The sequence below is a fragment of the Pogoniulus pusillus genome, chromosome 3 (genome assembly GCF_015220805.1).
Source record: "Pogoniulus pusillus isolate bPogPus1 chromosome 3, bPogPus1.pri, whole genome shotgun sequence".
Lineage (NCBI taxonomy): Eukaryota > Metazoa > Chordata > Aves > Piciformes > Lybiidae > Pogoniulus > Pogoniulus pusillus.
This window is the reverse complement of record NC_087266.1, coordinates 38,013,569-38,039,500: the sequence shown is the minus strand read 5'-3', so window position 1 is coordinate 38,039,500 and position 25,932 is coordinate 38,013,569. Positions and strand designations below refer to the sequence as shown.

At 40.7% G+C, this 25,932-nt stretch overlaps 1 protein-coding gene across 4 annotated transcripts in view; it reads right to left on the bottom strand.

Moving 5' to 3' along the window:
* The window catches only part of PCDH9 (protocadherin 9), a 991,969-nt gene that overhangs the window by 371,630 nt on the left and 594,407 nt on the right, over window positions 1-25,932 (bottom strand). For 2 of the 4 annotated variants that reach the window (XM_064174222.1, XM_064174238.1), the window contains exon 3: window positions 3,553-3,754. In XM_064174222.1, coding sequence (XP_064030292.1) covers window positions 3,553-3,754 — 202 coding nt within the window. Of the gene's footprint in view, window positions 1-678; window positions 2,563-3,552; window positions 3,755-25,932 lie in introns of those variants that run through there. The other 2 variants (XM_064174243.1, XM_064174230.1) reach the window with 2 other exon arrangements.

Genomic DNA, 25,932 nt, shown 5'->3' with positions numbered 1-25,932 from the left:
TCACATTGGTGTAAGCCCAGTGTCTCTCCCTCTCCTGCATGGCCTAGAAGAGAGGCCAACTCAACAGTGGATTAACATCATAGTTTTCTGGCAATGAATTAATACTGATCTATTAACAACGGTGAAATGGAAGAGATATTTTAGCAAACTGAATGAAAACTTTGAGTTAAAATAAATGACTATCCAAAACTGAGTTTGAATGATGCAAATCAACCACAAACTATGCACATCATTACATAAATTGTCAGAAATCTTATTTCTTACTACGTATTTCTATCTTGTTGCTGCCACCTTCTAACCACAGCGAGAGTGTGTGGCTGATAGAGTTAGTGATCAGTGTCTCTTTATTTTAGTTTCTTCCAGTGAGATTGCTGGTTTAAGATTAGATAGATGAATGCCTTCACTATGTAAGTTTCTTTCATTAAACCATGCAATTTTGGCTCTCATGTCTGTCAAAACTAATGATTGCAAGAAATATGTCAATAAAGCTTCTCATACCTTGTGTATGTAATAAGTTGATGGTCTGGTTGTGATTTTTGTTTTGTTTGGAGTTTTTTGTGATTTTTTTTTTTGGGGGGGGGGGGGGGGGGGGGCGTTGTGTGTTTTGTTTCTTTTTCAGGTTTTGAAGACCTAGGCCATGGTCACTTCAAATATAATTAGAAGAGTAACATACTAATATTGAGAAACAGTGGCTGCATTTTTATTCACATAACTTCACACTGTACAACAATAAAACACACAATTCATCGTGCATTAAAATCATGAACCGCAATTGCTCTCACCATGAGGTAAGGACTTCACTACCAAGATTAACATCATATTTTAATGAGCTGAAGCAAACCTTTACTTAAAAAGAAGTTTCATAAAAACAGCGGGACAAGTCTGTATTTTTTTGTGTAGATTTTTTTTTCTTGGCGATCACAAGAAAACATTGAGATAAAACATTTCTTTGTCTCTTTAGTTGAAACATTTAAAATCAAATGAAAATATTGTTCTGAAACATTTATCATCTAAAACTAGCATCAGTACACACATGTGGTAATACTAGTACATTCCACCAAGAATTTTCCTTACTTTATATCTGCATAATTTACCTCAGCATACCCAAATTATTTTCATAAACAACAAACCCTTAAATATCCACTGCAATGTAGCTATTAGGAGCAAACTACTATTTAATATTTCACTGCAAAACAGATAGAAATTAATTTTATATGTGTGAAAGAATACAATGTTGAAATGATGCTACATCAGTTATTTTAATCATGAAAATATATAAAACCCCTTAAGGTAATTTTGCTCAATCACCAGAAGGGATTTTTCTCTTCTGAAAATTGTCACAGAATTTTCAATAACTGTAAAGAGCTTTAAAATCCCTTTCACATCTCATCCAAAAACTTTTGTCTGTAGTAGAAAATGATTTTTGACAAATGCCTAGGCAATAACTTGATACTGAATAAGATATAAAAGAAAAATCCATCTAATGGGCAGAATTACTCTCTTCCTGCTTTGGGTTTTCCTCGGATGATTTCTGTCACAGTAATGACCATATCATTCTCTTTTTAGCTTGTGAGATTTGATGAGATATAGAATGCATGCATTATTTCAGTGTCTGTCCTAATTCAGCTTGATAAAAGGCAAAAAAAATTCTATACTTCAATGTCTCCCCAGTCATTAGTACAGCTTGATGGTTGGGTTTTTGTGTTTGCCATGAATTTAATATCCTCAGGGCTAAACTAGGTGCAGCCACAACCTTCTCATACAGCTTTTAAGAACATTTTCACCTGACTAATCTTGTATTAGGGATGAACAGTTCATCATGATTAATACTCTACATTTACACAATGTGTTTGACACAAAATTACTAAAATAAAAGGCATGTTTAGTAACTTAGCATAAAGTATGCTAAGCCCATTTTTGCTAACCCTCCTGGAGGATGTTTATGTCACATTTTGAAGAGATGTGCAATAAAGAGTCAGAGTAGCCAACGCGAGTGTCAAAATGCAATGCTGCCTTAAAACTCCTCTCTGATCTTGTTAAATCTTTCACACGTCTCATACATGGTCAGAGAATTAAGAGGATAACTCCACGTAAGCTCCTCGCTTGCTTAAGCAGACATACCTTCTTGCTCCAGAGTCAATCCATTAATAGTTGCTATTCTTTTGTATTTCTTTATATTTCTACAGATTTAGGGTTTAAGGTCATAGTTACAACAACATTTCCATTTGGGTATTACAAAAAAAAAAAAAAAAGTGTCATATCCAGGAGAAAAAAGGAAAGGAAAAGGAGAAAAAGGGAATAGGAAACTACAACACAATGAGTTTTTCACATTGTTCATAGAGTTTCACCCAACACACCTTCACAGTCCTCCCACAGAAAGTACGAGATAAACGTTTCTCATGTCAATGTGTCACAGTTCATATCCTCACCTGCTGTGATTTAAATGTCATAATTCATAATCCAGCTCTGCCCAAATAAGAACATGGACCTTAATGCTGTTCATCAGATCCCAAAGCTACCTTCTCTCCTGGTTTGTACAGGCCCAGCGACAATTCAATCAATCTATACAAAAGGGAAAAAGGGCCAAGGGAGAAACTAATTCTTATTTCTATACTCCTGGGATGCAAGAGAACTCAAGTCCAGTTACCTTCCAAGAACATTCATAAGGCTTTTAACCTTCTCTCCACACTCCTTTTTTAACCTTAACTCCACATTCCACATTCCTTTTTTAACCTCAACTCCACATTCCACACAGGAAAAACAACAAAAAAAAGGTTTAAGGGCACTATTACTGCCCCCCTCACAGATCTTCATCTGTCTAGTACCAAAATACTAGTCAAAGCATTGGGTAAGACTTCATTTTTTAGCACTGTCACAATAAAACACTGCAATAAGGCAAATGTGTTACAAGAAAGAAAAGAGCAAAGGCAAACATTCCCATTTCAGATAAACCACACATAAATATTTGCATGGAAATGCATATCCTACAGTTCCAAAAAGCAGAACATCATGACATTCCAACCTAACCAAGAAACTTTGTGTTTCTTGCTGCCAGAGGGGGAATTGTAGGCATGTGATAGAAATATGGTCTCTATACACTTTTCAGTGCTTCACTGCTTGACTGTTTTCTGTGTTAGCCTAACTAACACTAACTGTGCTATTGTGACCTCCATGCCCATCCTCTTTGAATTTATATTTAGAATTACTTTCCTAAAACAAAGTCCAATGCTAACTAGCAACAGCACCACAAACACTAAGGAAAGCTTGTTGCTCTCTAGGGCTTTCTTCTCCCTGGCTCTTTTCCCTTTCAGTGCAACTAGTATGGAGCTATTTTTTCCTCACTGGACATATTTTTATTCCTACAGTGAAATTACAGCATGAGGCACTTCAGACTCACAACAATATTTCCTACCCATTGTTTTGAGCTATATGACAAAATACTCATGCACATGCATAAAACCATCTCTATGTTGCAAAGCTCAAAGGCATAAAAGAGAAGATAACTGAGTTACCAAAGCAATTCAGATAAGCAAAGCACTGATGGTGACTCACCGGAGTTGGGGTCAGAGTTGCCATCAGCTTCAGTCCTCTTGTCCGGTGAAGCCTGGTCGTAGAATTCGTCCTGCGGCTGAACCAGAGGAAGAGGGTGTGAGATCAGGGTTCCACCACCCACTGGCTCGTGGTCTCCCAGACCACTATCACTGCAGCTTTCCTGGGAGCCATCAGGGAGGTGAAATGTAACACGGCGCTGGGACTACAAAGAAGAGCACAGGACACGCTGATTAGTGCTCTTCTTTTCTGTTCTCCTGACTGTTTTGGGTTTTGCTTTGTTTTGGTTTTTTTTCATTAAAAATATTTTTTAATGTATAAATAGATTCCTGGCAATACTTATTAAGTAATTGTTATGTATCATATATGCTTGTGGTTATTTTGCTTGTCTTTTTTTTCATTTGGGTTGGGGTCTTCTGTCTCTCTTTTTTTTCCCTTTTGTCTTAAGTTTAGGGCATTCCACAGAGGATGGCAAGCAGGAGAGGCAAATTTCAAAGCTTTGCACATGCTCATCTGTCAAGCAAACTTCTCATAAGAAAGTGACCAATTGTGCTAGTTTGAGTCTAGCTGGGATATTTTGCCAAGAAGAATCGGATTAAAGGCTGTGAAAAGGAAACAGTGGTGATGTCTACTGCACTCAGAGGCTTGCTGAGATGCATAAGAACAAGAACATAAACATAGATAACATTAATTGCTGTCTGGGCTTTTTGAGCTGCACGTCTCTCTAACCTAACCTGCTGTCTGTGTGACTAATCCTTCTGCTTCCTAACCCCTCTGGCCAACCCTCAAAACTCACGTTGAATATAAGGAAAGGTCTGGGGTAAGGTAGAGGGGTGGGAGGAAGGTGGAAGGGTGGTTGGGAGCCCCTGCTGGGGACTCAGGTTTCTGGGAGGGCTGTTGTGTTTCTGTATTACTTTTTAACTTGAATATTTCTGCATTTATTGTAAATACCTGCTTGTATATTGTGCTAAGCTGTAAATATAAAGCTTCACTCAATTTCCAGATTTGACTGAGCCTAGTCTGGGTGATTTTCTTAAGTGTGTGTGGGGTGGGTAACACCCAAACCATCACATCAATGGACCCACATACTTTTCAAAATGTTAAAATTGTGATCTAGAAAACCCTCTCTGAGAATCAGAAACATTGCAAACTATGTTGTGAAAAGTAAATGACACCCCAAAGAACCCCAGTAAGGATATAGTTTTGAGGTTAAAAGTTGGATTATTACTGTTCAGTATGGAAAAAAATAAAGTCTACCAAGTTAAAATACATTTCCTGAACCTCCTAAAAAAAAAACCAAAACCAAACCAAAACAAACCACAGAAAAAGAATAAAATCTGCAGTGTACACTTGGATTAGTTAACCATTATTGATTCTGAACCTCTCTCATCTGGAGAAATAACACAACTTTGTGAATTGTGGCCACACGGAATGCTACAGTGATTCCCCATGAGCTCCAGTGCCAATAACACTGCTGCGAATCGTTTAGCAACCGTGACTGTGGGATTCATGAAAGGAATATTATAGGTCTTCATGGATCAAAATACTGCATCTTTGAAGCACTGGAAACAACTAGTTTAAGAGTATCTCCAGAGAGTGGTTAAATTAAGGTAAGTACATCTTTGCACAAAAATGAGTTTCAGCAGCAGGGAGCCTTGAATGATCTGGTTAGCTAGATTGGTTTAGCATAAAGAAGAGATTTACAAAGTTTGTCTTAAACTTCGTAATTGTTTGTTTTATTTATCCCTTTCTTATCAATGTTAGCCACCTGAAAATTGTATCTAAGCAAATAATTCAAGATTTCTACTTCAGAAAGGAATATCAGGAATATATTGCAACAGGTAACTTCCACTAGTTACTAATATTTAAAGTTAAAATTGTGTGTCCCGCATTCACCCCAAACACAAGAACGTTTTCCTGAAGTTAACAGCATCAGTATTAGGTCATAGAATCAACCAGGCTGGAAGAGACTTCCAAGATGATCCAGTCCAACCTATCACCCAATCAACTAGACCATGGCACTAAGTGCTTAATAGTTATAGACAGCAATGAGGTCAGCCCTGGGCCTCCTCTTCTCCAGGTTAAACACCCCCAGCTCTCTCAGCCTCTCTTCACAGGGCTGTGTTCCAGGCCTCTCACCAGCTTTGTCACCCTTCTCTGGACACATTCCAGTATCTCAACATCTCTCTTCAATTGAGGAGCCCAGAACTGGACACAGCACTCAAGGTGTGGCCTGTCCAGTGCTGAGTACAGGGGAAGAATAACCTCTCCTGTCCTACTAGCCACACTGGTCCTGATACAGGTCAGGATGCCACTGGTTCTCCTGGCCACCTGGGCACACTGCTGGCTCATCTTCAGCTACTATCTACCAGTACCCCAGGTCCCTCTCTGCCTGGTTGCTTTCCAGCCACTCTGTCCCCAGCCTGTAGTGCTGCTTGGGGATGTTGTGGCCAAAGTGTAAAACCCTGCACTTGGCTTCATTAAATCTCATCGCATTGGCCTCTGCCCACCCATCCAGACTATCAATGTCCCTCTGCAGGGCTCTCCTGCCCTCCAACAGATCAATACCTGCTCCTAGCTTGGGTCCTGAAACTTCTTTTTTTTCCCCCTGACTCTCTTTTCTCCACTTTTTTTTTTTTTTTTTTTACTAATGAGAAAAACCTCTAGAACTAACTGTATATTTGCTTATTAAAAACTATTTGTTAATGGTAATTGCTACCATTTTATAGGATGATCAATATCCTCTACCAGTTTTCTTTTTATTCATCTCCCATGGGTGGACATAGATAGTTGATTAAGTCAATTTTGGGTTACTGTGTGATTCAGCATAGAAATAAATGTAGTACTGTTTGCTCTTGGCTGTGATTTTATAATTAGCATTTTACTTTTAAGTTCCTTTTCTAGCTTTAGGATTAGAATCCAGCTATAGCAAAACCAAACAGATCCTCTGAGTCATTAGGTTGTATTCATTTACATCAGCAGAGGACTTTATATAGTATCACTAAGCATACTTTTACTGCACAATTTAATACCTTTTCTTACCACTTTTTTCATTCCAGAATTCCCATCATGAACAATTTATTTTTTTTAATCACTAGCAATTTCTTTCCCTCCAACATGAACAAAATAGAAATACAGCTAACTAGACAGCTTAAAACCTTCTCTTTCTGCATTTATTTTCAGTAACCCACATTTAGACATGTGTTTTCCCAAAGTCAGAAGTTATGTCACTAGTTAATCAGAAAGAGGCACAGGAAAAAGGAGATTAATTTATTTTTTTAACTAAAAGACTCTATGCAAAAATATGAATGGCTGAAAAAATAAAACCTGAAAGTAAAGGAGATGAACATTTCAGTTTAAGAGTCTCTAAAAGAATTAAAGCCTTGCAATTAATTAACAACCTGAATAACTAATTACAAAAATGTCGAGTTTTGTGAGTTCTGTACTAAAAATACTGATCTTGGGTAACAAAAGCTAAAATCTGCTCTGATTCTATACTGACAGGAACCAGTCAGCCAGTAAAATGGCACAGGCCTAACACTAATACTGGCAAGTTCTTAGCTGATAGTGCTATAAATTTTTAAATCCATACTTTAAGAGATAAGAAAAAAAAATATATCAGCCTGGCTTTCTGAGTCTCCCACTGAGGACACCACAAATCATAAAGGATTATAAAAAAACTAAAGGTCACATAAACAGTGATCCCATTCCAGAGATGATGAATGGACAGCACACAGTCCATCAAGAAACTTTAGACTAAGCTGTGCCATCAAAACAATGAGTGGAAAAGCCTTCTGCAAAGAGAAATTCAGAGCGAACTCCTAAGCTTAGATATATATTAATTGTAAGGGAAACTGTCAGTCAATCTACTGGGACCTTATGCTGATGTGTGACCAGCTCCTCCAAATGCCCGGTCTAGGACTCTCCCATCTGGCTGCTGGAGTCCAGACCAATACCCAGACACTTGGGGTCCAGAGCAGTATCCAGAGCCTTGGGGTCCCTGCCCAGGTTGAGAGATGTATTTGCCACTTTCCCCTTTTCACTGGCATAGCTACTACCATACAAAGACTGAACATATCCCAGATGTATACAGACACACACATGAACAGCATAGATTTGGCCACAGCTGTGGCTACACAGACAAGGTGCTGCCTCCAGCAGCATCCACATCCAGGAAATCACACCAGACACATGTCCTTATTTTCTGGTGCTGGCAGAAGTAGAGTAATGTGCCAGTAATGTAGCATACCCCACACTCACCATGTTCAAAAGCTCATGCACATCAACACAGTCCTGTTCAATATCTTTATTGATGATCTGGACGAGGGCATTGAGTCCAGCATCAGTAAGTTTGCAGATGACACCAAGCTAGGAGCAGGTGTTGATCTGTTGGAAGGTAGGAGAGCCCTGCAGAGGGACCTGGACAGGCTGGATGGGTGGGCAGAGGCCAATGGGATGAGATTTAACAAAGCCAAGTGCAGGGTTCTGCACTTTGGCCACAATAACCCCAAGCAGCGCTATAGGCTGGGGACTGAGTGGCTGGAGAGCAGCCAGGAGGAAAGGGACCTGGGGGTACTGATAGATAGTAAGCTGAAGATGAGCCATCAGTGTTCCCAGGTGGCCAAGAGAGCCAATGGCATCCTGGCCTGCATCAGGAACAGTGTGGCCAGTAGGACAAGGGAGGTTATTCTTCCCCTGTACTCAGCACTGGTCAGGCCACACCTTGAGTACTGTGTCCAGTTCTGGGCCCCTCAATTCAAGAAAGATGTTGAGGTGCTGGAACATGTCCAGAGAAGGGCAACGAAGCTGGTGAGGGGCCTGGAACACAAATCCTATGAGGAGAGGTTGAGGGAACTGGGCCTGTTTAGCCTGGAGAAGAGGAGGCTCAGGGGTGATCTTATTACTGTCTACAACTACCTGAAGGGGCATTGTAGCCAGGTGGGGGTTGGCCTCTTCTCCCAGGCAACCAGCAGTAGAACAAGGGGACACAGTCTCAAGTTGTGCCAGGGTAGGTCTAGGCTGGATGTTAGGAAGAAGTTCTTCACAGAGAGAGTGATTTCCCATTGGAATGGGCTGCCCAGGGAGGTGGTGGAGGCACCGTCCCTGGGGTCTTCAAGAAAAGACTGGATGAGGCACTCAGTGCCATGGTTTGGTTGACTGGCTAGGGCTGGGTGCTAGGTTGGACTCGATGATCTTGGAGGTCTCTTCCAACCTGGTTGATTCTATGATTCTATGATTCTAACACAGCTCCTCTGCCTGCTCAGACCTCTTCCCAGACTCTGCTCCCCCTGACCTTTTCCAGAAGGCCCCAGATTGTCATCTGGTCCAGCTGAGTGCTTTCTGCACACATGCAACATTCACACACTCATCCCACAGGCACACCAAACTAACACTCCCTGAACACCAGCATGAACCCTCCATGCCTGATATCCCTGCCCAGACCAGGATCTCCTACTCTCTGGCTGGTCAAGTCTTGAGTTTGCCAACCCAAACACATTTGTTTGTGGCAAAACACAGACACTCACCCTCAGAAGTTGGAACTTGGCAAGTGGGCTGTGGCCTGAGGTCCTGCCCCAGCACTGAACTGGGTTTTGTTTTGTTTTTCCTTCTCCTTTACAACAATATCAAAGACCCTACTCAACACTGGTCAGGCCACACTTGAGTACTGTGTCCAGTTCTGGGCTCCTCAATTCAAGAGAGATGTTGAGATACTGGAACATGTCCAGAGAAGGGCAACAAAGCTGGGGAGAGGCCTGGAGGACAGCCCTGTGAGGAGAGGCTGAGGGACCTGGCAGTGTTTAGCCTGGAGAAGTGGAGGTCTCATTGCTGTCTACAACTACCTGAAGGGAGGCTGTAGCCAGGTGGGGTTGGTCTCTTCTGCCAGGCAAGCAGCAACAGAGCAAGGGGACACAGTCTCAAATTGTGCCAGGGGAGGTCTAGGCTGGATGTTAGGAGGAAGTTCCTGACAGAGTGAGTGACTGACATTGGAATGGGCTGCCCAGGGAGGTGGTGGAGTCACCGTCCTTGGAGTCTTGAAAAGATTGGATGAGGCACTTAGTGCCATGGTCCAGTTGACTGGATAGGGCTGGATGCTAGGTTGGACTGGCTGATCTTGGAGGTCTCTTCCAACCTGATTAATTCTGTGACTCTGTGAACTTGCTTTGACTATGTTTGTACTTATCTATTAGTCTTTCATGCAACCAAATGCAGCTTTGTACTGGCTTTTTTTATGTAAAGACAGAATCAAGCTACTCTGAATAATTAGGTTTATAGTAGGTACAACACAGTACCTAATGATAACAAGCAATTATAATTTTAATTATGCTACTACATATGCAAAATTATATACAGCATGATGTAGGGTTATAGTTCAGATTCACAACACTTGGCCAAAATTCAAATCTGAAGTCCATTCAATCATAAACCATCACTCAGGGGGATGGAAACAGGAGTTTTCTTTGGATCCTGAAACACATACAGTCCTTAATTTCAATCAGCAAATATAATATCATTGTTATGTGAAATTCAAAATGGAAAGGAAAATTCAGTCAAAACAGTAGGATTTTAACTTGTCTCAAAGTAATTTCCAAAGAGTTGGACTGGATGGCTTTCAGATGTCCCTTCCAACTCCAATCATTCTGTGATTCTGTGAATTCTAACTGAAAATAAAATCTAGATACATCTGGAGCAGTTTCCTAATTTTTAGTGCTGAAACATTTTGTTTTTCACTGAAGTACTTTATTTCTGACAATCCTAGCCATATAAAAGGTATTCTGATAAAACAATTTGCAATTTCATTTCATCCAAATCTATTGCTTTGGAAAGTGTCATAAGGCATTAAAGATACTGTTCTGAAATCCTTACTTAAGTATAGATTTCTGTAACAGGTGGGCCAATGACAGTAAAGTTTGGGCATTGTTTGTGAGACTAAGCTTTTTTGCTGATAGTTTATTTTCTCAGAAAAACATCATACACAAATAGAAAGAGGTCTGTAGCAGTGTAAGTTATTTTGTTGACCTGAGTGCTGAAAGTCTGAACTAGAGGAAGGATCACGCTATATGCTATTAAGTGTTTCAAATGTCCTACGGCAGATGAGTTCTGTGCTGTGATGGAAAGAGAACATTAATGTAGGAAGTATAAACACTAGTTGTCAAAACTGTTCAATGCTTTCCATTGTACACTAGCTTCTGAAATGGACTTTACTTTCAATTACATGATTGAATCAAACAGAGAGTTCCAAATGCATCATTAAGAGGAACGTTCACATGGTGAGATTGTTTTATGTTTCAAATCAGACTTTCAGGCTTTGTGTAGCTATTGTATTGTCTTTGTTAATCAGGGATCCAAGAAATAATCATGCTATTGTTCCATTGCTGAATATCTCACAGAGACAGATTTGGCCACTGATCCTACTAATTGCTATAGAACAAGCTGTAATTAAAAATGAAACAAAACAAATAAAACCCCTCAACATTTCTACTCTAGGCTGCTGCAAACAGAACACTCTAAATTTTAACCAACTGAGATGGCTTCTGAGTTGTCAAAACTGATACTTTAAGCAATATGTCCTCCTCTCCACCTAACACATTTGGGAGTTCAGAGCCTTGGTTTCTATCCTTGATTTTCCAGACAGGTGGAAATCACAGAACATCTGAGTTCACAGTAAGTCACATTAAGTTTTACAGAATGGTCTATACATTTGCATATCAGAACAGATATTTGAGGATGACAGGCATTCAACTGTCATTGTTGTTCGTATTATACCAGACAATAATTTGATTTCTTCTGCTAAATTTCACAGTTCTAAAATGTCAGTAAGCTACACTGAAATGTATTAGAAGAAAGTATAAGTATAGTCAACTGTTGTACCTCTCTCGCTATGTATGTTGACGAGAACTGGCCTTTTCTTCAGTGTGAAAAATATTATCAATTACAGTCTCCCCACTCACTAGGAAGAAACAACTGCTTGATGGTGCCAAGCATATTTAAACGATGAGGACAAACATCCTCTCTGGTTGAAGAGTTTGGTTTTGCAAAGACAGTGAATGAAGAAAGACTTGAAGTCAAACTTCAGTCATGTTCCGATGTAATATCACTGTCTCCTTTTGTTTATATAGTCATGTTCCTTCGTTGCACTTCATGAAACTATAAGCTTTGTTCTATAAATTCTTCCTGGGTTTTATTGGATTATTTGTGGTGGTTTTTTTTAGATTGGACTCTCTGAAGACTGACAATTTTTTAAAATTGAAGCCACTAAACATAGGACTATCATACATGTTATGTAAAGTTTTACCTTCCTAATATCAACTAATATCAAGCAGGGAGGTCATTCTGCCCCTGTACTCTGCACTGGTTAGACCACACCTTGAGTACTGTGTTCAGTTCTGGGGCCCCCAGTTTAGGAGGGACGTTGAGATGCTTGAGTGTGTCCAGAGAAGGGCGACGAGGCTGGTGAGAGGCCTTGAGCACAGCCCTACGAGGAGAGGCTGAGGGAGCTGAGATTGTTTAGCCTGGAAAAGAGGAGGCTCAGGGGTGATCTTATTGCTGTCTACAACTACCTGAGAGGTGGTTGTGGCCAGGAGGAGGTTGCTCTCTTCTCTCAGTTGGCCAGCACCAGAATGAGAGGACACAGCCTCAAGCTACGCCAGGGGAAATTTAGGCTTGAGGTGAGGAGAAAGTTCTTCACTGAGAGAGTCATTGGACACTGGAATGGGCTGCCCGGGGAGGTGGTGGAGTCTCCATCCCTGGAGCTGTTCAAGGCAGGACTGGATGTGGCCTAGCCTTGGGCTCTGTGGTAAAGGGTTGGACTTGATGATCTATGAGGTCTCTTCCAACCTTGGTGATACTGTGATAACTTGGAAGGCAAACACTCCTTTTCCTAATAGGCATTGTTATCATAGAATCATAGACTCATAGAATCACAGACTCATAGAACCAACCGGGTTGGAAGAGACCTCCAAAATTATCTATCTAGGGCCATCAACACTCAGTTGAAATTTGACCCAAAAGGAAAGCTGAGTTTTACAGTTTAATCTAGTCCAAATCAGAGTATATCCCTTGTGCAACCTGAGACTATGGCATAAAATGCTAATAAATTTCCAGCATTTTCAGTCTTAGCCCCCACCCTCCTGAATTAATTGTCCGAGACTCAGGAAATCAGTTTTAAGCCTATAATTATGCAAATAACTACCTCAGATGAATGGAAAGGCAAGTGGGGGAAAGAGATGGAAACTGCTGTACACAATAAAGCATAACAGAAAATTACCAGATGTGCTAGCAGTGGACAGCTAAGGTAATGGCTAGAAATATTATTCACCCAAATGGCTAGACATTAGTAAACCATAGTTTGCTATACATGTTTCTTACAAATGACTCTGTGGAAAACAGCACTAAGAAAGGATTATTTAAAAATTAAATAGTTTTGTAGATATCTATTGAAAAATAGTGTTACAGGTAGGAAAGAAAGGCATCTTTAGTAAACATCCACATAGTCCTAAAAAATACGTAACTGTAGAAGCACAGTAAAATGCCTTTCTGAGATATCTGCATTTAGCCTTTACTACAGATGACTAATTAAACACTGGACATGGTATAGAAGATTTAAGTCATTAATTTCTTTGACAACTCTGTTATACTCCTTAAGACTAGAGAGATGTGAATTCAGAGTTTTCAAAATGAAATGCCTAAAGTTAACCTGCCATGAAGAAAAGATAGACCTTGCATAATGCTCCTAACTGTCTTGGCATCTGACTTTAGACATTCAACACTTGAAATTTTACCTGCCGCATTTAAGATACAAGAAACTGAAGAAATAGATATCACTGACAAAAAGATACTACACTCAGTTAGCAATTGTTCTAGCACATTATATATGAAGAGCTTATTTGTATTACAGCATGCAAAGAAAATCACATACAAACAATGTAGTTGTAATAGTGTGATGGTTTGGGTGTTACCCACCCCCCCACACTTAATAAAATCACCCAGATCTGGAATTTGAGGAAGAAAGCTGTATTTACAGCTTACCACAATATACAAGCAGGTATTTACAAGATATACAGCTACAGACAGAAATAGACAAGTTGAAAAGATAATACAAATACACAACACCCATCCCAGAAACCAGTCCCCAGGAGGGGATTCGAAACACCCTTCCACCTTCTCCCCACCCCTCTACCTTATCCCAGACTTTGCCTTATGTTCAAGGTAAATTTGGAGGTTCAGCCAGGGGGATTAGGAAGCAGACGGATTAGTCACACAGATGGCAGGTTAGGTTAGAGAGGAAAGTGCAGCCCCAAAGACAGAGAGCAAACAACTGCCTTATCTATGTTTACGTTCCTGTTCTTATACATCTCAGCACAAACCCTATGAGGAGAGGCTGAGGTAGATGGGGTTGTTTAGCCTGGAGAGGAGGAGGCTCCGGGGTGACCTCATTGCTGTCTACAACTACCTGAAGGGACATTGTAGCCAGGTGGGAGTTGGTCTATTCTGCCAGGCAACGAGCAATAGAACAAGGGGACACAGTCTCAAGTTGTGCCGGGGAAAGTATAGGCTGGATGTTAGGAGGAAGTTGTTGCCAGAGAGAGTGATTGGCATTGGAATGGGCTGCCCAGGGAGGTGGTGGAGTTGCCATCCCTGGAGATGTTCCAGAAAAGACTGTCTGAGGCACTTAGGCCATGGTCTAGTTGATTGCATAGGGCTGGATGCTAGGTTGGACTGGATGATCCTGAAGTTCTCTTCCAATCTGGTTGATTCTATGTTTTTGTTCTTATACATCTCAGCAAGCCTATGAGTGCAGTACACATCATCGTTGTTTCCCTTTCACAGCCTATTATCTAATTCCTCTCACCAAAATATCCCAGCTAGGCTCAAACTAGCACACACTGACAAAAAGACACTACACTGACTTAGCTATTGCTCTGGCACACTTTCTATGAAGAGCTTATTTGTATTACAGCATGCAAAGAAAATCACATATAAACAATTTAGTTGTAACAGTGTTCTATTTTATATGATTTTTAGCAATTTAAAACCCTTGGTGATCTCCAATTTCTTTGTTCAGTTGATTTTGGTGATGAGCTCCTCCTAGCAAGATGGATAATGCACACTACAAGTGAACTCAATTGAAGGAGTGCTGCAGAAGTGCTGTACCAATTATAACAATGACCAACATAGCTTCTTTTCACTTTGAGCTCTACTTTAGTAGAAGCATGAGTTGATCAATAATGTATATGAACTACTAAAGTGTAGAAACAGCTGTTGCTGAAGTTTTATGAGTTTAATTATAACAATAAATTTGCCCTGATTTGCATTCTTTAAATCTCATATGGCTTCAGTAATGTGAACAAGGTAATAAAGTTTCTGGGACTTTCTTTTAACTATAAATTACTTTTTTTTCAATGTGAGAAGAAACAATTGAGAATAATTCCTATCTGCAGAAAGTACATTATCCAGTGACTGCATATAAAATAACCCTATTATTGTCATATATAAAGACACTGACTGTTATATTTGCAGTTATGTTTTTAATGCTAATGTAAATGCCTACAGCATTTAATGAGTTACAGAAGTATTCCATCAACTAAGATTTATTAATTGCATTGAGTAAACATGTGGCAAGGTATTGAGATATATGATACCATGTCAATAGCCATCCTTGAGACTGCACCTTGTTGTTGAAGCAGATAACAGTGTTAGAGAAGTGCTGTGTATTTATGTTTTCATCACTGTCAGTCACTGCAGTAGATATGCAGAGTTATGCAGCACCAGGAAGCAGGAAACTTCCCAGTGATCTTCAGGAAAAAGAAAGGTGTGATAAAAAACACCTTAGTATTCTATTCTATTAGCATTCTCTTGTATGCTGTATAACCTTGAAATCAACCAAACCAAAGCTTTTGTCTAAAGGTAACCATCTTCTGCCTCAGGCTATGCAGGCCTTGCTCTATGTTAGAACTAAGCTCAAGATTCAAATACTTAATTTTTAATTCTGCTTACAAGAGGAAGGAAAACATACTTCAAAATCCACAAAATTATCAGCAAATGACCAGCTGCCCAGCAGGAAGCATTGTATTATACAGCTTTAAACACAGCCTGGTTAACACCATTATAAAAGAGAAAAGAAAATTCAAAGCCCTTTAAACAGTCATAGGGACATCATGATGCCAAACTTCACTTTTATTTATATGAGTTTGAAGAAATTAAATTAAGAAAATCATATTTCACCTCAATAAAGAATCAATATATGCAGGAAAAAAAATCCCATAAAGATTCTAAGGATATCCTGCACTAGTATGGGGGGCAGGAGGAGGGCACAGAAAAAGGCTCTCAGTTTAGGGATGCTGCAGGGAGAATAGTACATTGTCTCCTAAAGTAGCACTGGTGTGTGCAGTGGGTATCTGTCACTGACAGCTCACTGGGCTGCAATTAATTCTGAGTCAGCAGTCGTGTCTTCCACCAGTATGGAAAGCAAAAAACAGCAATAGCATTGCTCTACGAGGTTAAGACCTTTTACATGCTATGAGTATAGAAAGCAGCTGTACATCTGTTGACACAATGGACACTGTAGCTGTCACATTAGATAAATGCATCCACATTAGAAAAGCTGAAACTGGACAGGACTGTCAGGGATAATATAGTTAAGCTGGTGCATCCTGGGAAAGACACAATTTATATCATGCACTAATTTTGAAACTAACACTGTTATGCCAATCGATTGCACATACTGTAAGTTAATTACAACACCCCTGCTAAAATATACCTGCATCTCTACTAATAAACTAAGTAGACAATAATGTGTTTTCACCATCCTATACCCTGTCATATGGGACAGAATCCCCTTAAGAACAGCTGCCTTAAGAGCAAATTTCTAAATATACATTGTTGAGTTGTTGTGTTTGGGGTTTGTTGGTTTGTTGTTTTTTTTTGGGGGGGGAGGTATTGTTTGTTTGTATCATTATTTTTTGTTTTTTATTCAAACAACCAAAACTTTTGAGTTTGAATTTTGTATATGCAAACACATGCCACATAAAATTCAAAAATACATAAATCCTCAGATTTTCACTTGGGGATCTTCAGAAAACAAGATGTAATACAAGCAACAACAAATCCTTCTTCCATCACATATCACAGAATACCAGAATCACAGAATTTCTTAGATTGGAAAAGACCTCCAGGATCATCAAGTCCAATCATAAGTTTCACACTGACATGTCCCTGACTAAACTAAATCCCTTAGCACAACATCTAATCACTAGGAATTGCTATGCTTGGAAAGGACCACCAGGATCAGCCAGTCCAACCTTCATCCCAGCATCCTTCATTACTAGACCATAGCCTCAAGGACCACATCCGCTCTCCTTTTAAACACCTCCAGGGATGGCAACTCCACCACCTCCCTGGGCAGCCTGTTCCAGTGCCTGACCACCTGCTCAGTAAAGAACTTCCTCCCAACATCCAACCTAAACCATTTTATTAGACTTCATCCAATATTCAGTGTTTTCCACAAATTATGTATCACAGAATCATGACAAAATCAAGAATGTTGGAAGAGACCTCTAAAATCATCCAGTCCAACTTATTGCCCAGCCTTAGCCAGTCAACCAGACCATAGCACTAAGTGCCTCAGACAGGATTGCTTGAATACCTCCAGGAATGGAGACTCCACCACCTCCCTGGGCAGCCCATTCCAATGCCAATCACTCTCTTTGGCAACAACTTCCTCCTAACATCCAGCCTAGACCTCCCCCACCACAACTTGAGACTGTGTCCCCTTGTTCTGTTGCTGGTTGCCTGGCAGAAGAGATCAACCCCTACTTGGCTACAGCCTCCCTTCAGGTAGTTGTAGACAGCAATGAGGTCGCCCCTGAGCCTCCTCTTCTCACCCTTGAGCGCGCACGTACACCATGGCATGCTTTTGACACATTAAAACTTAACAGGGAACACAAAAAATCTTGAGTATCATCTGGATAGTTTTAGAAACTGCTGCCAATACCATTGGTCACCTTGGAATAAACCAAAAATAACTTTGTGTTCATGTTCTAGTGCTGGTGATTTAATCTACTTCATGCCATATTAGTGTAGTGTTAGTAAAACAAACTCACAGTGGTGATGTGTTTTTTTTTTTTTCCCTTCCTTTCAGTGCTCTAAAGGAATAACTTCCAAGAAATCTTTGAAGTTCCATCAACTGGTACAAATGACCACCTACTGCTGCTTAGTTTCTACTGGAAATAGGCTCACAAAGTTACATATCCAAACCTTCATATGATCTTGACCTGTGACTTCTCCAACATTACCTGTCTACAAAACTAGAGACAGCAGGGTACTGGGCCGCTATTTTGAACACAAACCATTTAGGGAATGTTGCATTTTTTTTCCCCAGATTTGCATACTTGAAGTTTCTCATTTCACAGAATTTGTTGGATGCCATCACCTTTGATCCCAATATTTAAAACTGATGGACTTATTTGCGCACTTTCCACCTAAAGCACAGAACCACGTCTATTAATGGAGACAGAGACTGCTGACACTTGAGCCCAACATGCACTAATATTTCAAGGGTAATTTATATGTGTTTTGTAAATGCTAGTTTTTCATCAAGCAAATTGACAAGCACAGACCTTCTGGTTTACATCTTATTTTAAGCAGCAGTATTAAAAAAAAAAAGGCATGAAAACAGAGGCACAAAGGGAAGAAATTGCACTTCACAACAAATACTGTAAAGGTACATGCAAATGCCCTGTATGTCTTTGTTTTCCACAGAATATTTAAAAAAAAAAAAAAACCCAAAACAAACAACAACAAAAAAAAAAAAAAAAAAAAAAAAAAAGTCCTAAGACTAAATATAAACCAACTGTTTACACATATTGAATAGAATCATAGAATCAAGCAGGTCAGGATAGACCTCCAAGAGCATCCAGTCCAACCTAGCATCCAGCCCTGTCCAATCAACTACACCATGGCACTAAGTGCCTCAGCCAGGCTTTTCTGAAACATCTCCAGGGATAGTGGCACCATCTCCCTGGACAGCCCATTCCAATGCCAGTCACTCTCTCTATGAAGAACTGCTTCCTAACATCAAGCCTAGACCTCCCCCAGCACACCTTGAGACTGTGTCCCCTTCTTCTGTTGCTGGTTGCCTGGCAGAAGAGACCAAATCCCAACTGGCTACAGCCTCCTTTCAAGTAGTTGTAGACTGCAATGAGGTCACCCCTGAGCCTCCTCTTCTCCAGGATAAACACCCTCAGCTCCCTCAGCCTCTCCTCACAGGGCTGTGTTCCAGGCCTCTCACCAGCTTCATCATCCTTCTCTGGACACGTTCCAGTACCTCAACATCTTCAACTGGGGAGCCCAGAACTGGACACAGTACTCAAGGTGTGGCCTGACCAGTGTTGAATATAAGGGAAGAATAACCTCACTTGTCCTACAGGCCACACTGGTCCTGATCTAGGCCAGGATGCCACTGGCTCTCTTGGCCACCTGGGCACACTGCTGGCTCATGTTCAGCTAATATCTACTGGTACCCCCAGGTCCCTTTCTGCCTGGCTGCTCTGTTCCCAGCCTGTAGTGCTGCTTGGGGTTGTTGTGGCCAAAGTGCAGAACCCTGCACTTGGCCTTGTTCAATCTCATCCCATTGGCCTCTGCCCACCCATCCAGCCTGTCCAGGTCCCTCTGCAGGGCTCTCCTACCCTCCAACAGATCCACACCTGCTCCTAGCTTGGTGTCATCTGCAAATTTACTGATGCTGGACTCAATCCCCCAGTTCAGATCATCAATAAAGATATTGAACAGGACTGGGCCCAGCACTGATCCTTGGGGAACACCACTAGTGACAGCTGCCAGTTGGAATTGGCACCATTCACCACCACTCTCTGGACCCAGCACTCCAGCCAGAGGGCCGATACATTCTATATGACTATCTATCTAGAGAACAGACAGGACACATTTCTCAGTGAGAATTCAGCATGAGAGTGGTATTTAAATAAATTATAATAATTTATCAGTAAATTGAACTGAGTTGTATCATTGTTTTAATATCAATTTCTCACCCTGATACGCACTACTATGACAGATGGAAGAAACTCTAAGGTGGTACTCAGAGATTTAAGGTGTTATCACACTGTAAAATACGTCACAGAGCTCTGTGCCTGTGGAAGTCACCTTATCTCAGTCTTCACTGGTTGACAAGGCACATAAAGAATGCATTCAGAACCCATAGTTTGCTCTCTATTGTTGACAGATTACAGATATGGAAGTCTGAGATATTTCCACAGGAACTGCAAGTTGGTTGATAACTAGTCAAGAATGGCAGATAACCACACCCACTTCAGCAAAAATCTGAAAAAGGAAAGTTGGTTTTTTTTAGGGAGAATGAGCAGAGAAAGAAGCTGTTGTTACATTACAGTTACTAGTAATACAAAAAAGCCGTGAAAAGAACAGGCAAAACATTTCAAGGCTGAGAAAACTCTCTGAAATTGGAGGCTAATTTTGAATTTCACACATTTTTGAATTTCATTTGTAGAAGGAATAAACATAGACTTGACTTAGAATCATAGAAAGTTAACCTAGCATTACCAAGCCATCACAAAACCACGCTCCCCAGCACCACATCTTTAAAATATCTCCCAGAATGGTGACTCAAACACATGCCTGGCAGCCTGTCCAGTGCCTTACAACTCTTTTGGTAAAAGCTTTTTCCCTACTATCCAGTCAAATCCTTCTCCACTGCAACTTGGGGATGATTCCTCTTGTCTGATTGCTTTTGTACTTTGGAGAAGAGACCAACACTCACCTCACTACAACCTCCTCTCAGATAATTGTAGAGAGCAACAAGGTCACCCCTGAGCGTCTTTCTCTCCAGTTTAACCAACCCCAGTTCCCTCAGCTGCTCCTCATAAAACTTGTGCTCTAGATCCTTCACCAACTTTGTTGCCCTTCTTTGGACATGCTGCAGCACCTCAATGTCCTTCTGGCAACAAGAGTCCAGAATGCAATATTCAAAGTGTGACCTCACCAGTGCTGAGTACAGGGGAACAGTGTCTACACTTGCTGACCACACTATTTCTGACACAAGCCAGGGTGCTGTGGACCTTCTTGGCCACGCTGCTGGGTGACACTTAACCGACTGTTGGCCAGCATTCTCAAGTTCTTATACAACAGGCAGCTTTCCAGACATGTTTTCCCAAGCCTAGAGCATTGTGTGGGGTTGTTGTGACTCAAGTCACAACAGCACTCGGCCCCGTTGGATCTAATAAAATTAGTCTTGGTCTTGTCATCTGCAAACTTATTGAGAGTACATTTAATCTCCTTGTCCAGTTCATTGATAGACATTGAAGAAAACTGTCTCCAACATTGAGCCCTAGGGAACACCACTAGTGACTGGCAGCCAGCTGGATTTAACTCCATTCACTACCACACTCTGGACCCAGCTGTTCAGCCAGTTTTTTACCCCATAAAGAGTCCACCTATCCAAGCCATAAGTCCATGTAGGACAATATCCACAGCTTTTCCCTCATCCACTAAGTGGGTCACCTTGTCATAAGAGATTGAGTTAGTCAGGCAGGACCTATCTTTCATAAATCCATACCAACTGGACTTACCACCTTGTTGCCCATATGGGCCATATGATGGCATTCAAAATTATTTGCTCCATAACTTTCCCCAGCACTGAGGTCAGATTAACAGGCCTGTAGTTTCCCAGAACCTCCCTTGGGCTCTTCTTGTTGATAGGGGTTACATTTGCTAATGTCCAGTCAATTGGGACCTCCCTAGTTAGCCAGAGCTGCTGATAAATTCTAGGGTCTAGTAAAGTCCTAGAACTTAGTATGTAGAATCTAGTAGTATCACTGGAAAGTTTCCTGCTGGTATCAGTGGGATTTGGATTGGTTTAACAGCATTTTTATTGGCACTAAAGCTAAAAAATATAATTTTATTTTCTTGGCATCTAACATTCAACATTCTGAATATTTCTGACTTTACCAACCTCTGCAATGTAAATTACTTTACTCACAGATATTATCTTTATTTTCTTTGTCTTTTGTTCTGAAGACACCTATTACACATAATCTACTTTTTTGCCTTGTACTGTTCAATTATCTTTTCCAATGTGTGCTACAAAGCATTCATTGGATATAAAAAAATAAATCTGATTATGACTTCTTAGATGAGATTTAATATATTTAACCATGACTTAGGTCTGACATTAAGTGTTTTGTGTGCCAGCGTTTTGTGCATCTGTGAAGATTATTGTGCTTGAGCTTCTTAGAAGCAATTAAAGATATATTTTAATAGCTTATCTCTGTAGTTTCTAAATGGAGATCAACTTCTTAAGTGCTTTTAATGAAATACACAGGAAGCAAGCTTTCAACTCCTGAACTACCTAATGGTCAAAAAAACAGTTGAAATTTACATGGCAGTCAAACTAAGGCTGACATTTCAATATGAAATGACAGGCATGTTTCATTAAAGGCCAAATCATATTCTTGAGAAGGTAATGGAAGCCTTGCACTTCACTGAGTATTTCATCAACAGGTAATTATTCTTTTAATACTCCATTACATAAAAACAGAATGGCCAAACTACTAAAGTGTCAAGCATTTGCCAAGACAAGTCCTCACATATAGGCAGAATGTAGAATAGTCAACAGAAGGCCCACTCAACACAGGTGTTTCCACTTTGCTCCTTAAAACAGCACCAGGACAGCATGGTCTGGGTTGGAAAGGATCTCTGAAGGTCATCTAGTCCAACCCCCTCTGCAATAAGCAGGGGCAGATCAGGCTGCCCAGAGCTCTGTCAATCCTTACTTTGAATATTTGAATATCTACAGGGATGGGGCCCCAACCACCTCTGTGAGCAACTTGTTGCAGTGTTCCATCACCCACAGTAGAGAACCTATTCCTAGTGTCCAATCTAAGTCTGCTCTTTACTAGTTTGAAGTCTCATCAGGCATTTCTCTGGAAGAGTTTTTAAAACTTAGAAAAAAGTGACTAAGCCTACATTTAGATAAATGCTTACCAGAAAACAGTCATAGATAACACTTACTGTAATTAGTTTTATTAAAAAAAAATACAATCAGGAGGATTAAATAATTAATTCTTTATCTAATGCAAACAAAGGCCTAAAGCAGAGAGATTATATATATACGGATAGACACATAGATAGACAGATAGATAGTGAGATAGATTAGGAAAATGCCTTAAGGGCTCTTTGGAAAAGAGTAGAGGGTATGGATTTTTCTGCATAGAGGTAAAGTTATTTATAGCTTTTTTTTTATAAGAAAACATATAGTTAAAAATCTCTAGAACTGAACACAGAAACTATCTGGATAATGTATCTTGAATAGCAGTCCTAATAACAACAGTAAAAATAAGAAAAATCACAGGATCATAGAACTGACCAAGTTGGAAGAGACCTCCAAGAGCATCCAGTCCAACCTAGCACCCAGCCCTGGCCAATCAATTAGACTATAGCACTAAGTGCCTCAAACAGGCTTTCCTTGTACAACTCCAGGGATAGCAACTCCACCACCTCCCTGGGCAGCCCATTTCAATGCCAATCACTCTCTGCCAACAACTTCCTCCTAACATCCAACCTAGACCTCCCCTGATTGCACAATTTGAGACTGTGTCCCCTTCTTCTGTTGCTGGTTGCCTGGCAGAAGAGACTGACACCCATCTGGCTACAGCCTCCCTTCAAGCAGTTGTAGACAGCAATGAGGTCAACCCTGAGCCTCCTCTTCTCCAGCCTAAACAACCCCAGCTCCCTCAGCCTCTCCTCACAGGGCTGTGTTCCAGGCCTCTCACCAGCTTTGTCACCCTTCTCTGGACCCGTTCCAGTATCTCAACATCTCTCTTGAACTGAAGGGCCCAGAACTGGACATAGGACTCAAGGTGTGGCCTGACCAGTGCTGAGTACAGGGGAAAAATATAATTCAACACTGAACAGTAGAGAGTTAAGTTCATAATGAGAAGGACAAATGTTTCCCTCACTAGGAAAAAAAATTGATATGGTACATGCCCTGGGTTGACAGATGGAAGGAAAAGACAGACAGATGTGCTCTAATTTCTTGATTTCTTTTCTTTCATCCTTTTATTTTTCCCCTCCTTTTCTCCATAAGATCACTATAAGGCATAAATGAAACTGCTTACTCAGTAACAGTGGCTACAGATACTCACTAGAGCAGTAATGCCAAATACCCTTCAGGCCTTTGTCCACTCTATCATCTCAATCAGAACTCAGAAAGAAGGAAAATGACTAACAGCTGGCGCTCTCCTTAAAAATGGCAAAACACCAATCAGGTCCAGTTTGTGCAGCCCTTGTAGAGGGGACCATCTGGCATGCTAGCCTGAATCTTAACAATTAAAATCAGGGGCCAGGTCAGACAAGTAACATCTTAAAGAATTCATGATACTGAGTTTCTAAGCTAAACTGAAAATGACAGAAGCTAACATGTGAGCGGATATAAGCAGTCATTCTAACCCAGAGGATAGAGGTTGATCATGTGGCTAAAACAGAAGGCTGGATCTGTGACAGATTTCATCATAATGAAATCTAAGCCACTATAATCAATAAAAAAGTTTCCAATTAGACACAGAATCATATACCTGGGATCTATCTTCCAGATATTTCCTAATAGTGATCAGCTTCTGTCAGCTGCCAGTGGTGTCAAACACTCAATATTTGTTATTATTGACAAATGGGAAGGTTCATTCATTTTCCCAGATGGGCATAATGCTTATGAAAGCTAACAAATGAACTTAAGATGCTCAGATTGCAAATATTGGTCAAAGAATAAATATTTCTTCTACCTCAAATTATAAAACAATAAACCAGAATTTCTACTTACATGATTATAAAAGTCATAGCAATGAGCAGCGGAAGCACAGAAGAAGAAACACAAGAGGGTCACTGTCACAGAATCAACCAGATTGGAAGAGAACTTCAAGATCATCCAGTCCAACCTAGCATCCAGCCCTATGCAATCAACTAGACCATGGCCTAAATGCCTCAGACAGTCTTTTCTGGAACATCTCCAGGGATGGCAACTCCATCACCTCCCTGGGCAGCTCATTCCAATGCCAATCACTCTCTCTGCCAACAACTTCCTCCTGACATCCAGCCTAGACCTCCCCTAATTGCACAACTTGAGACTGTGTCTCCTTGTTCTGTTGCTGGTTGCCTGGCAGAAGAGACTGACACCCACCTGGCTACAACCTCCCTTCATGTAGTAGTAGACAGCAATGAGGTCACCCCTGAGTGTCTTCTTCTCCAGGCTAAACAACCTCATCTCCCTCAGCCTCTCCTCACAGGGCTGTGTTCCAGGTGTCACTGTGAGAGGTAGAAGTCAAATAGCATAGGAAAAAATGCTGTTCCCTCACAAAATGTACAATCTGACTGAAGACTGGATGAAGCAATGCCAAGAGAGTCATGCACCAAAAACAAAGGGAGCAGTAACAATTCCATGTAATTACTATGGCTACCTATGTGCCCTGCTTGATGAATCCAAATCATTATGCTGGAGACATACAGAATCACAGAAACATTCAGGTTGGAAAAGACCCTCAAGATCACCAAGTCCAACTGATAACCTCAATCTAAAATGTTCACCCCTACTTTCCTTCTTCTTTTCATAACCGACTGCCATTTTCTCTGACCTACCACTTTGACATTTATGATGATAAGCATTACGCTCATTTCATTTTTATGATGATGATTTTTACTTCAAGATATTCTTTTTCATGCTTGGATTTTTAAAACAATGAAAAATAAAATTGCATTTACTCTTCCCCTCTTCAGACATTTCCTTGCAATTTCCATTAGTCATCTACCTGTAAATAGCTAGGACATCTCTGAGACAATCATAGAATCAGAGAATCAGTCAGGGTTGGAAGGGACCACAAGGATCATCTAGTCCCAACCCCCCTGCCATGGGGACAGCCTCATCCAGCCTGGCCTTAAACACCTCCAACAATGGGGCCTCAAACACCTCCCTGGGCAACCCATTCCAGGTTCTCACCACTCATGCTGAACAACTTCCTCCTCCTCACATCCACTCTGAATCTCCTCACCCATTCCCCCTAGTCCTGTCACTGCATGAAAGCCTAAAAAGTCCCTCCCCAGCTTTTTTGTAGGCCCCCTTCAGATACTGGAAGGCCAGAAGAAGGTCACATCAGAGCCTCCTCTTCTCCAGACAGAACAGGCTCATTCAGTCTGTCTTCTATAAATAAACATAGGAAGACCCATCATAAAGTAATGGTGAAAGGAGGTTATTCTACATATGAAATGGTTGTAAAAATACAAGAGTTGTTTTAATCTTAGAAAAAGCCATTATTCTGATACCACTCAAATCACTGTTTTCAGGCTATACTTTATTGCTGCTTTAAAGATATT